At 37.5% G+C, this 13,594-nt stretch overlaps 1 protein-coding gene across 1 annotated transcript; it reads left to right on the top strand.

The window, feature by feature from the left end:
* The first annotated feature begins 10,524 nt into the window (after window positions 1-10,524).
* On the top strand, window positions 10,525-13,591 carry LOC127806049 (leucine-rich repeat extensin-like protein 4). Its single transcript, XM_052343024.1, has one exon. The coding sequence runs from the start codon at window positions 10,817-10,819 to the stop codon at window positions 13,076-13,078; it is 2,262 nt and encodes a 753-aa protein (XP_052198984.1). The 5' UTR covers window positions 10,525-10,816; the 3' UTR covers window positions 13,079-13,591.
* The last annotated feature ends 3 nt before the right edge of the window (window positions 13,592-13,594 follow it).

Here is a 13,594-nt window from a genome sequence, read left to right as displayed (position 1 = left end):
TGGTTGATTTATTTAATTTAGAAAGTCTTTTCTCAAACTAAATTACTAATGAGGTTTGACTATCTTTCAAATCATAATTAAATCACTATACAGTTGAAATACAGTTTGAGTGATTTGAGAAAACATAACATAATGATAATTAACGTGTAAGTATATCATAAATCAACATAAAGATGCATGACAATTAATTGCTAATTCACAGTTAGAATAGCATAAAGATGCACGAAAACAGAATAAGCTCTCATCCTTTAATTCACAGTTAGAATATCATTTGCCTTGAAGCTTTGCCTGAGCGGATGCGCTTGAAAGAGCATGAAACCAGTGGCAAGTTCTAGAGCACCTAAGGTGGCACTTCATTGCATGTCCCCACCTTTTTCGTGTTGCATCGCATCCCCTTAATTAGAGTTGATTCTTCACTATTCTGACTATCTGTTTGGAACGAGTTGCATATATGTTCATTTTTAATCATAGACGTGGTGTTTACGATACGTCCTGTTATGAGTCAACATTGTCCGTATATATCTGATTTTCTTGGTTTTTGGCTGTTGAGAGATGGCAGTGCTTGCGCTACATCTCAATAGTCCCCATCATCACAGCAGATTCCAGCTGTCATGGACCCATCATTCAGTGAGATAAAGAAGCATTTCATCTGTTCAACTGTGACCGTTTTCTTCTGTGCCTCTTACATGCAAAATACCCTCTGCACTATATTTAGAGAGAGACACAATTTTCAATCTATCCAGTTCTTTTTGAAGTCAACTTCAGATTGACTGACTCATTCTGAAAAATCTTATTCTCCAATCGTGTGTTTGAAATCACACTCCCCAATTTAGCAAAATAATAATAATAATAATAATAATCTTACTTCCAAGGCCCGATGGCCACATATTTGGACAATTCCCTATAGGGTCTCATTACTTGAAGTCAGATGTTTCTTTACCAAGTCTTTGGATATGCTTAAGCATTTGCTTCAAGAGTGCGTTTAATAGTAACATTATAGGAAAGTTACGAATTCAAATTATTGGAATAGTAGTCTCTTTCTAAAAAAGGGGGGGGGGGGGGGGGGGGGGGGGCATGCAAATATGACTATTTCTCTACCCTCACAAGGTGAGGAGCTTTGTGCTCTAAAACCCCTTTTTTTTTCTTTTCTATAGTTGAAAAGGACAAAAAAGAACATAATCTAATTATTAGCTAGAGATTAGCTAACCTATGTAATGTAGAGCTGAGTTATAAGTTCCCAGTTGTTTCATGGTGTTGCTTCGTGATTCTCAATCTGTTAGCTAAACCAAAACATTGGGACCCAATTACCAAAGCATTCCACCAACCAACCAATATGTTGTCTTTGCTGCTCTGTACTGTCACCTTCCACGCCTTTCTTCCATATCTTATCCCCATTGGGAGATCTGTGATATTTTTGTTATGTAAAAACTTCCATAATTCAAAAGTATCCCTCCTCTTTTAAGTTGGATAGTTCTTCTCGTGACACTTTACAGAAGTGAATAACTTCAGAAATGTGTAGGTTGAGACATCATGTATAATTGGTACACATCCACTGCTCTCTTGCTCTTCTCTTTCACATTATGTACAATATTATTAAGAAATTATTATAATAGGCTCAATTGGTGATATCCAGTTGGCGTGGTTTAATTTGTCTTTTGTTCAGTTCTTGCAATGTTAATGTTTTGATAATTATGAAAAAAATAAAAAAGAAGAGTCCCAATCATACCCAATCATTTGACTACCTATAATCAGAAACTTTATGAGAAGAGAGGTGGACGGGAAACTTCGTTGGCAGAAGAAAACTGGAATATTAGGCGAGTAGTTTTGTTAAAAGAAGGTCTTTGTTAATTCAATCGGGTATGGAGACTTAGCTGGCATCTCTGGTTTTTGCATATATGTTGGGGTTGGTTCCCTGCGTTTTAATACTAGTCATAGATTAGGTTCAATTATTGCATATTCCTTGCTCTCTCACGTGCCAACAGTCATGGATTCTGTGGTGGAGAGAGCTCCGTTCACACGACTCTCTTATCTGCCTCAGTTATTATTTTTGAATAATGATTTTTTATCCAAATTTGGGTTAAAAATCATATGTTAAATGGGGTGAAAAATCTCCATCTGACCCTTACTCATCTCATTTGACCCCTGGATTTGGTCCCAAATCAGACTAGAATTCCACTTAGCTATCATTACTGCGACGCATCACACTGAGAGAGCATGAATTGGGTTACCTTTCAGGTTCAATGTCTTGAACTTGTTTGAGGTTTATCATATAGTGAAGTGAGCTCCCACAAATTTTGGGTACTCATACATAGTTTTTTGAATTATTAATGTACTCCAATGAACGATGAACATAATAATGCAAGCTCAAAAGGCAATGATTACGAATTTTCATCCATAAGACAAAAATGCAAATTGTGGGCTTTGACTAGAATCTTTAGCAGTGTTAATGCCAAATAGTGTGAATCTGGAAAATATTTTTAAAACTCCTGTTTTTGGTAATTTGTTTTGTACTCATCAATTTACATTAAAAATTTTGTAACTGTGAATTATGGTAGTGGGCATTTGGTGTTTGCGTATATGGTGACTTAATTTCTGTTGGGTTTCCAAATTTCCATCCCATGTACAATTGATCTAATTCTGGGTATTGGTCTTGTTCCCATATGCTGATGTATAGTTGTCAGAGTTTCCAATTTAAGCATGAGTTAGAGATTGGGAACTTGGCTAGGCTGGATGGGAGACTATGCAAACAAAAGCATAGTTAGACAATCATTATGAAATTGGTTTTGATCTGCCAAAAAGTCGAGGAAAGTACAAAACTGGGCTGAGACTTGAGAGAATACGTAGAGGCCCAGGAATGAATTGCCTGATTCTATTTCTAGATTTCATACAACAGCAAAATCGGATGCATGTAATCAGTCATTTACGCGGAAACCTTTGGTAAGGGGTACCTGTACCTGTCCCTGTCCCTGTAGAGGAAGGAAAGCATATTCTTTCTCTCTTTCTTTATTTTGTATTTTTTTGCTTATATTTTTAGAGGGAACCTAATTCCCATCAAAGGTGAGAGACAGCACATTATGGAAAGGGAGCTAGAGAGAGGACCACTAGCTTCTTGTGTCATCTCATCATCACTGGTACGCTTAAGTCTCTGTCAAAATTGACCCTTTTTAAATATTTAATCTGTCTATTTCTGTTGCATTTTTTATGAGTTTTTATATAAAACTGTGTAATATAATAAGAATTATATATGTGAATATGAGGGTAAAATATATTGTAGCACACTTGTTCATGTTTCAGGCATTACATTGATAATCTTACTATTATCTACAACTTAGATGTTAGTAGATTTACAGATATTTGGAGATTTTATACAAATTTCTGAATATTTGTTAAATGGATGATCAGAGATTAATATACTTTTTTACAACATGTATGTTGTGATTTACCTTAGGGGCATGTAATTTACTTGAAATATCATCATATCAATTCGCAATATAATTTTTACGTAGGAGGGTGTAATTTATTTAATGATTTAAGCGTTAAAGATAAAAATAGCCAAAAAAAAAAATGTTTAAGAATAAAATACCTTTTAAAATTAGTTAATTGAAAATTGTTTTTAGTGGTAAAGTTGTTCTTGGTTCAGGCGGTGGAGTTACATTCGGCCCAGCCTAATAGAAGGGTGGGCCCAACTTACCTTGTCTAGGGCTGTAAGCTTGTTGAGCCTATTACTATTATTTTAGATTATTTCAATACATTAAGTAATAAAGGATATCACCTTAGTTTATTTAACTCTACATCTTTGTCGCTTTACTTGTACCAAACAAGTATTTAAAATACCTTATTTATATCAATCTTTTCCATTGGTATTTTTTTTTAATACTTAAACATCTCTATCAAAATAGGGTTTTAGCATGTACTTACAAAGTAGGATACCCACTATCATTTTTAAGTCTAAAAAATAAATGTTAGTTTTGTAAATAAAAAAATGCAACTATGAAGTGGGACAAAAGGAAAAGGTGACTGTTCACCACACAACTATAAACAAAAGGAGTGAGTGAGTTCAAATACCACCAAGTGGTAGTCTGGTGATGTAAGTGTTGCCGATTTAAGTAAAGAATTTTGTGTTTTGAGTTCATTTGAATGTATTTTCATTTGTCACTAGGGAATTCCAATTTGGTTTCTATCACCACTTGTCATATTGATATGAGATAAAAATATAATATATTAATATCACTAAAAATGTGAGCACATGGAATATCTCTTAAAACAAAGAACAGAAAAAAGGAAGTGACCCAAATGACTTTTACCAATGCAGCCAAACAAGGAGTCTGAGCTGAGCAGAGCAGAGCAGAGCAGGGGGTGAGACCACTGGTTAGTCTGAAATTTCACATGAATTTGAGCCCTTCCAGGGCAACACCAAACCTGCAAATTTCAACGGCATACAATCGACTGCTGATTAAAGACAAAGTTCGTACTGCCCCTTGTGGTGACCGTTGAGTGTCTTAATCACTCACTCATGCTATCTTCATATGTGCAATGCAGATATGAACAGTCATATGGTTGTATGATTTTACTAGGAGTGTTCAATCAGTTTAGATTTAACCGAATTGAGATTGATTTTTTCAAAAAAAAAAAAAAAGTTAAATTGAAGACTATATCGATTAGGGTCGTCGGGGCTGAATCAAATCGAACCATTTTGGTCTTTGTATTTTCCTTTGTCAAAAATGCAAGCCGAGGGACCCAATCATCACTGGCAACACGGCACCACAAACAAAACCAACCGTCGACAGGGGAAGGCTAATAAAAATGCGCAGAGGGTGGGTGGTAGAAAACTCACGAGCCACACTGAGGTGGCGAATGGCCAATGATAGCGAGCGAGCAAGCAAGCACTAGGTTTGGGTCACGATGGTAATGAATAGGTGAGGTAGAGGCATGGGGGGGGGGGGGGGGGTCCAACAACAGTTGAAACTGGTGTCGGCAACAAAGTGGCGAAACGTAGATCGACAACAAGCTAAATGGTTAGAGAGATTTCGGGTTTCTCTGGGGATAGGGGCCTTTTTTTTTTTTATCTTATAAAGCTCTTTCTGGTTGCATCCATCATGAAAAGACACTCCGAGCGGGGGATTAAAGCCTTTTTGTCAAATTTGATTAATAACATCGCAAGTCTCTTCACTTTTTAAACTTAAATCACATCGCCATACAATTCTCAATAACAAAAATAATTACACCCAAAATTCAGCTACTAATTATTCTAAACTTACAATAACTCACTCTTGAAGCCCAATAAGTACCACTTTCACTCGTCAAAAATAGAGTAATTAATTAATGTAATAACCACAGTTGATGTGATTATAAGGCTCAGCTCCCTATAACTATTGAGAAGGTTCAATTTAAATTATAATTATTATAAAAAAAAAAAACGAGCTTATCATCTTAATTCCAGATAGACCCATCAACTGTATTCTATTTTTTTCTAAGGTTGCCAATGAGCTGCTTTTTGGTATTTAATTCAATAAAAATTCATCCGTTAAAGTAAATAAAATAATGTTGAGTCTAATTTTGAAGATCAATTTGTAAACGAGTTAAAATTTGAATTTACTAAAATTGGTCTGTTAGTTCGCGAGTTGAATCGATTAGAGGTTTGAAAAAAAAAACTTGATTACAAGTCTGTGAATTCACTCGTTTATAAATATATTAATAAATATAAATTTATTAAATTTTAAATTATTTTAATAATATTATTAAATTTTATTGAGTTTGATTTTGAGAATGTTTTGTCAATGAGAAAATAATTACAAAATTTAATACATTTTCTTCATTAAAATGTGTTGGTAAGAAGATATAATGTGATTTAAAAATTAATTAATTAATACTTAATTTACTATTAGAATTTATTAATTATTAGGTTCAATTTAAAATTATATTTATTGATTATTTATATATCAAATTATTATTTTTTTTAAATATAAATCTAACAAGTCCGAGCTCGAATCCATATTTGGGCTCGCCAAAAGCTTATCGAGCCTAAACTAACTTGGAAAGCCTGAACTCGAGCCAAGCCAAAGCTAAGCTCGGCTCGAGTCTGTTTAATTCCAACCCTTCTTCTCACCATCAGACTTTGTGTTTAAGCATTAATTCTTTAACCAAAAAAGAAAAATAAAAATAAAAAACTCGCTAGCAAGTGGACCACACAGTGCGATTGTCTAACTTAAAGGCATAACAGTATTTACACTTGTGCATATGGTCAAAATAATGGGTCCAAGCGACAGAGAAGTGTAAATGGTCAAAATAATGGGTCCCAGAGAGAGAAGGGTCATGAAATTGGGTGGTGGTGGGGGGGGGGGGCCCACCGGCCACCAGTCGCCACCGCAAAAAGGCCGGCGAAAGTAGCATAGTAATATTGTAAGCAAGAGAACCGTGACATGGGGGGAGCTTGACTCTCTTAAATTCCGGGTGATTGCATCCGTAATTTGCTCTTCCCAACGCCACCGTTTCCACTTATTATTTCTCCTTTTTCTCTTTTCTCATTGCTCTCAATCCTAAATAAATCAATATAAAATTACTTTAACAAAATTGTTATTAACACTACTATCAATCAAATATTCAGAATAGTATATATAATAATACTTACTGCCAATAATAACTCAATTTCATTAAAAAATTATTGATTATTAAAAGTTGTTTTATACCCTTCGCCAATGGCTTAATAGTAATATATTATAATTACAAATCCTACGAATTACTGTAAATGATCTACCATATTCATTCGAGAGTTTGGAATATTACAACATTGTGAGTTTAAATCTATTTTCGTATAAAATTGTACAATTATATATATTTATTCTAAATTTAACAAGCAAAATTTTAAGATTCAACTCGTAATAAATATATTTATAAGCAGGTGGACTATAAATTTTAAAAATAATAAAATAAATTTGGATCAAAAAGCGCCTGTGATCAAAGTTTCTCACATATAAATATATATATATATAATAATGGCCTTTTTATTACTAAAATTTTAATTTCTTTAAAAATAAATTTGTACGGGATTTTTTTTATATCTTAACATATTACTCAGAAACTAACAAATATTAAAGTCATAAAATATGCAGAGTTATATGTTTTGGGCCCCTCAAAACGGTTGATAGTGCAAGATTGATTGACTAAAGGTGGTTGGTCGGGTCGGGTGTCACGTGTCATTATTATTATTTTTTTTGTGATTTGAGTAATATACAATAAAGTAAAATAAAAATAATATATTGGAATTGAGTGATTAGAATATACATTTTTAGCGATTATATTTAAATAAAAAAATATTACAATAACCATTTTTTTAAGAAATAACATTAATTATTGTCCTAAGACAATGTGTTTTTTTTTAATCTTATTTTTAACATTCAAATATTTTTTTTAAGAATCCCATTGTAGAATTAAAGCTGTACGTAGAAAGTAATTTAGAAAATTTATAATTGATTAGTTATATAAATAAATATATAATTAATCATATAAATACAGGTCCAGGCATATAGGGGCGTGGTCATCTTTACCTTTTGGCTTTTAATTTTTCTATATTAAATGAACGCACACGCAACAAAGAATAAATAATTTAGACCGCTAGGCGGGCAAATAATATTCTCAAATGAACTGTACTACAGTTATTATATTTTATTTTATTTGTATATATATTCAATTTTATTATATTATTCATTTTATGTTTAAAGATAGCCCAATAAGTATCCTTAAAGAGCTGTCTAGAGTACACCTTGCAAGAATAGAATTTAGTATACTGCCACGTGGCAAATAGATAACCTCAAACCGAATTTTGGTCAATTTTCAAAAACGGAGGGACAGTGATGACAAAGGAGCCATCTGCCAGGTGGCAGTTGGGCCCAGGAGAACTAGGAAGCGACATGGAAGGACTTGTAAGCCACGTTGCGCGGCTTACGAGTTCTTTCCAGCTGGCAGTGCCGGCTGTCAACTGTCGCGTATCGGATGGCTTCATTTTCCTACGTGGCTTCTCTGCCCCACACGCTCCTCCCCTGGTCCACCTGACACCGTGGCAATAATTTAATGGTTATAGTTTTGTTTAAAATATTATTTTAATTTATTGAAAGAGGTTTAATAATTATAGTTTAGTTTCAATTTTTATAAATAGAATTTTAAACAAAAGAAATTTTAGTATAATTTTAAAAATTATGTAATAAGTTAATTATTATTTAAAAATTATAGTACTTATATATTTTTATTAATATTTTAAAATATAATATATTAAATATACACTTAAAAACACTCATCGACGAAGCCGTCCTTTAATGAATAGAGAAGGGGCTGGGAGCGGTTAAAATGCAAAATTAAATGTAAAAACGCGGAAAGGGAAGGCGGAGTGGCTGTACGACGCGGTGCTCCAAATATAAATAAATAAATATATATATATAAAGTAAAAGGTGTTGGTGGGGTCCACCTCCTCCTCCCGCTCCGCCGACGATCCAGCCGTGCTCGACGTGACACTTGTGGGTCCTTCTCTCTCTCTCACACACACATTCTGTCCCTTTCTTCCATCTGTACATACATCCACTCAGTCCCCACATCATACATACATGCACATACATTACCCTCATCACCATGACCATCATATCATGGTGCCCAGTTCCGCCGCACATCCAAATATGCATATTTTCCATTTCAAAACTTCAACTTTTTCTTATTTATGTTTACATTTCTTAATAAATATATATCTAAAAAAATAAAATTAAGCTAAGATATAATAAGTGAATTTTATTTTAAATTAAAATATATTTATTATAGTTTATATTTTATTTTTTTAAAATTTTTATTAATTGATGATAAATTTATCATGTTAAATATAAAATTTACTAACAAAATTATTTAAAAATTAAGAACATAATACACTTATTTAATTTTAAAATAATAATTAACATTATTCATATATAAAAATCTTTTAGATGAAATCGATTATCTAAAATTCATATGCCAAACCCATGTTTATTTTTCCTCTAATGGAATTCATGTTTTTTTTTTTTGTGACGAATTTTTTTTGTTATTTTAATTATATTATTAAATTTATAATTTTTTTAATCAATTTAATATTTATACGTTGATATATTTTTCATGTGATATATTTATACGTTTTAATTATATATCTCATATTTTAGACTTTAATTTTACGTACCATTGTTTAAATAAGAGAAGTCTTATTTAAATATGTCACAAGTTCAAGTTTAATGATAGATAGCTCTAGGAGTAAATACGATAATATCTTTCATTGGGATAAGATCTAAGCTAGTAGCTCAGATTTAATTTAAAGGTCTATCAAGCTTAAGAGATTCAAACTTGAAGAGTTGGATAGGAAAAACTCAATCTTAAAATTATGCAAGCTAGGATGAGAGGCCCGAATGTAAAGATTGAGTCCATATTGTATCATTGACTAACTAAGCTCACTCAAAAAATTAAGATTCGACTATCCATATTATATAGTTCTAACATTTTATCTATTTACAATAATGATATATAAAGGCACAATTATCTAAAAATAAAAAAAATTATTAATTACATATTAATTATATTATTACTGTATGATTCAATCTCGAGTATAAAGACTAACTTAAACGTCGAATGATCCATCAAGAGGCTGAATTTTAGTGATAAAAGTAAGTTTTATATAAACATCAACTCAGAAATCACTAAAAATATTTCAAAATTGAAAAAAAGTGAATTGTGCGGCGATGGACCCCGCCCTAGTCAAAACTTTACATATGAAATTAAATGTTTACATATATTTAATAAAAATAAACAGATATACACCTATTTTCGAGCAGTAATTACTGCCGATAAAGGCAAAAAAGTATATGCTTTTATTAGGGCTGGTGCTTCTACGTAGATGGCCGTCATAGATGCCGCTTGAAGTCAAACGGTAACGCAGTAACGGTACCCCAAAGTAATGTGATGGAATGAAAGCGCACATGGGCAGTCTCGTCATTTCGGCTTAAGTTACGTTACGTTTCGTTATTGCCCCTTTCTTTTTTTAACTCTTCCTTCCACCACCCCCATCTGATTTGACAATTGACACCTGAAACGAACCATCCAAACACTCCCATCCCCCCAACAAAGACCCTCTAAGTCTAAACCACCACGTCATAGTTTTTCGCAAATGATTTGAGATTTAGTTGTAATTCTTTCTTTCTTCCATTATTAATAAAGAAGGGTTTTGATATGGGTCTTGGAATAATCATTATTATTTGGAAATAGCCGGCAACCGGGGGAAGGGGTGTCGCCGGGGAAGGGTCAACACGCCGGTGACTGCCAAAAGCTAACAGCTCCAAATAATTAGAGCTTTCGAACTAATCTCATAATTAAGGGTGGGGGGGGGGGGAATAATTAATAATTAATGATTAATTTGGAGCTTTTTAAAAAAAAAAAAAAATTTAAATTGGAGTTTTGTGCCAAGCCTTAGCTCGGGGGGTTGAATAGGAGCGGTTTGATACAAAAGAATAAAGGTCCTGCCTTTAGAGGGAGAAAGTAAGAGAGAGAATCTGGTGGGCTTTGAGCTGTGATTTAGCTGTCTTATTGAATTTCCCCTCCCCCTGTCTCTCTCTCTAAATCTCCAACACACTGCCCCAAAATCCCTAGAAAAAACCCTCCTCCACCCTCACTTTCTCTCTCCCCAAACAGCCCCCTCAACTCTCTCTCAGATCTCACCCATTTTCCTTCCCACATTCTCAAAGACACTCGCAGAGAAGCCATTGCTGCTGCGGGGCCAAAGCAAAGAGCTTCGTCTAGCAGTGTAGATGTCTCATGTGAGATGAGGAAGAAGACTATCAGCCCATCTCTCTTTATTCTCCTTTCTTGTCTTTCCTTCCTTCTCTCTTCTGCAACTTCCCATTTCGTCGGCAATGGCCGCCTCTCCGACGCCGAAGCTCGCTACATCAAGAAACGCCAACTTCTGTACTACATCGACGAGAACGGCGATCGGGGCGAGCGGGTAAGGGTCGACCCGGCCCTGGTTTTCCAAAATCCCCGGCTCCGGAACGCGTACATTGCTCTCCAGGCCTGGAAGCAAGCGATTCTCTCCGACCCGCAAAATCTCACTGCCAATTGGGTCGGATCTGGAGTGTGTGACTACACCGGCGTGTTCTGCGCTCCGGCGCCGGATAATCAGTCAATCCTGACCGTCGCCGGCATCGATCTCAACCACGGAGACATCGCTGGCTACCTCCCGGAGGAGCTTGGGTTGCTCACTGATCTTGCATTGTTCCACATCAACTCCAACCGGTTCTGCGGCACGGTCCCGAAGAAGTTCCGGAACCTGAAGATTCTCTTCGAGCTCGATCTCAGCAACAACAGGTTCGCCGGAAAATTCCCTCACCTTGTTCTGGAATTACCGACTCTCAAGTTCTTGGATCTCCGGTTCAACGAGTTTGAAGGCAATGTTCCGCGAGAGCTCTTCGACAAGGATCTGGACGCCATTTTCATCAACCACAACCGGTTCCAGTTCGACTTGCCGGACAATTTTGGGAACTCGCCGGTGTCGGTGATCGTTCTGGCGAACAACAAGTTCCACGGCTGCTTGCCTGCAAGTTTGGGGAATATGTCCGATACGCTGAACGAGATCATATTTTTGCAGAACGGTTTGAAGTCGTGCTTGCCGCCGGAGATTGGGCTGCTGAAGGACTTGACGGTTTTTGATGTGAGTTTCAATGAGCTGATGGGGCCGTTGCCGGACACGATCGGCGGGATGGTGAGCTTGGAGCAGCTCAATGTGGCGCATAATTTGTTGACGGGGACTATTCCGGCAAGTATTTGTAAGCTTCCCAGACTTGAAAACTTTACGTTTTCGTATAATTTCTTCACCGGCGAACCGCCGGTGTGCTTGCGCTTGCCGGAGTTTGACGATCGCCGGAACTGTTTGCCTGGCCGTCCGGCGCAAAGGTCGGCGCTTCAGTGCCGGAAGAGGCCGATGGTGGATTGTAGTGCATTTAAGTGTAAGCCTTTTGTTCCGACTCTACCCCCGCCGCCTCCACCTTCTCCTCCGCCCCCGGTTGTTTTACCGACGCCTCCCCCGGCGCCGGTGTTTTCTCCTCCACCGCCGCCACCTTCGCCCCCACCGCCTCCTCCCTCTTCACCACCTCCGCCTGTTTACTCACCTCCTCCGCCGCCACCAGTTTACTCTTCGCCACCACCTCCGCCTTCCCCACCTCCACCGTCGCCGCCGCCGCCTGTTATGTCTCCCCCTCCACCGTCTCCTCCACCACCATCTCCTCCGCCACCTGTTATGTCTCCACCTCCGCCGTCGCCGCCTCCACCACTTCCGTCACCATCTCCGCCCTATTGCATTCGCTCGCCACCACCACCGCCACCAAACTCGCCACCTCCACCTCCTCCCTTGTATTCTCCACCTCCCCCTGCTCCCTATTACTATAATTCACCTCCTCCACCAAGCCCTTCGCCGCCACCGCCTCCCCCACATTCTCCACCGCCACCACCTGTTTATGTCTACTCATCACCGCCTCCACCAGCCCATTCTCCGCCTCCCCCAACTCACTCACCGCCACCTCCATCTCCACTACCTTGTATAGAACCGCCACCACCTCCACCTTCCCCGCCACCGTGTGTAGAGTACTCCCCACCACCGCCATCACCACCACCTCCGCCGCCAGTTCACTATTTGCCGCCTCCATCACCCTCCCCTCCACCAGTCATCTATAATTCGCCTCCACCACCTCCTCTGGTGTATGCTTCCCCACCACCGCCAGTTCACTACAATTCTCCACCTCCTCCATCGCCGTCACCACCAATTCAATATTCCCCGCCGCCAATTCACTACCAGTCTCCACCTCCGCCATCGCCGTCGCCACCTCCACCTCCGTTGCCTTGTGAGCACCCGCCACCGGCTCCAACACAGCCACCGCCAATTATCTATGGAAGCCCGCCCCCACCGGCTCCAACACAGCCACCGCCAATTATCTATGGAAGCCCGCCCCCACCGGCTCCGACCTATTCGGGGCCATTGCCACCGATCTTCGGGATTTCATACGCATCTCCTCCGCCACCACCTTTCTATTGATTCTTTTGAGAATTTTCCTCTAACCTGTCCTCAAAAAAAAAAACAGCACGCAAGAATTATCAGTTACATTTGGAGTCATTGCTTCTACTGCCTCACCACCATTTAGTTCTTCTCCTGGCATTCCTGTTGCCCAACAAGAAAAAAGCTCAATCAATTGGAAACCATTTCAATTGTTCTTGTTGCTGCTGCTGCTGAAGATACAGAGAAAAAAAGGGTAATTTGAATTAGAGAGAGGAGGTAAGAGGAGAAAGTCTCGCTCCATATTTATTTGAATTGTTATGGGGGTAATTTGAGTTGTGAAATAAATTGGCAGAGAAAAAACAGTAGGCTTGCAGACAAGTTTTATGTATAGAGACCATAATCTGAGGTCAGGAGATGGTAGCATTGCTTCTGCTACCGCTTCTGGTTTGTGGGTTCATTGTTATTATCTCTTTCTATATCATACTTTTCTTTCCTTCTTCCTTCTTTAGCTTTCCAATTTATTTATACTACAATGATGAACATTATTGTTTACTT

Source organism: Diospyros lotus, chromosome 7, assembly GCF_014633365.1.
Source record: "Diospyros lotus cultivar Yz01 chromosome 7, ASM1463336v1, whole genome shotgun sequence".
NCBI classification, from domain to species: Eukaryota; Viridiplantae; Streptophyta; class Magnoliopsida; order Ericales; family Ebenaceae; genus Diospyros; species Diospyros lotus.
Note: the sequence above shows the minus strand (reverse complement) of the source record. Positions and strands in the feature narration are given on the sequence as shown.

Coding starts and splice junctions, on each gene's coding strand:
- LOC127806049 (XM_052343024.1), top strand. CDS start 10,817: ATGAGGAAGAAGACTATCAGCCCATCTCTCTTTATTCTCCTTTCTTGT.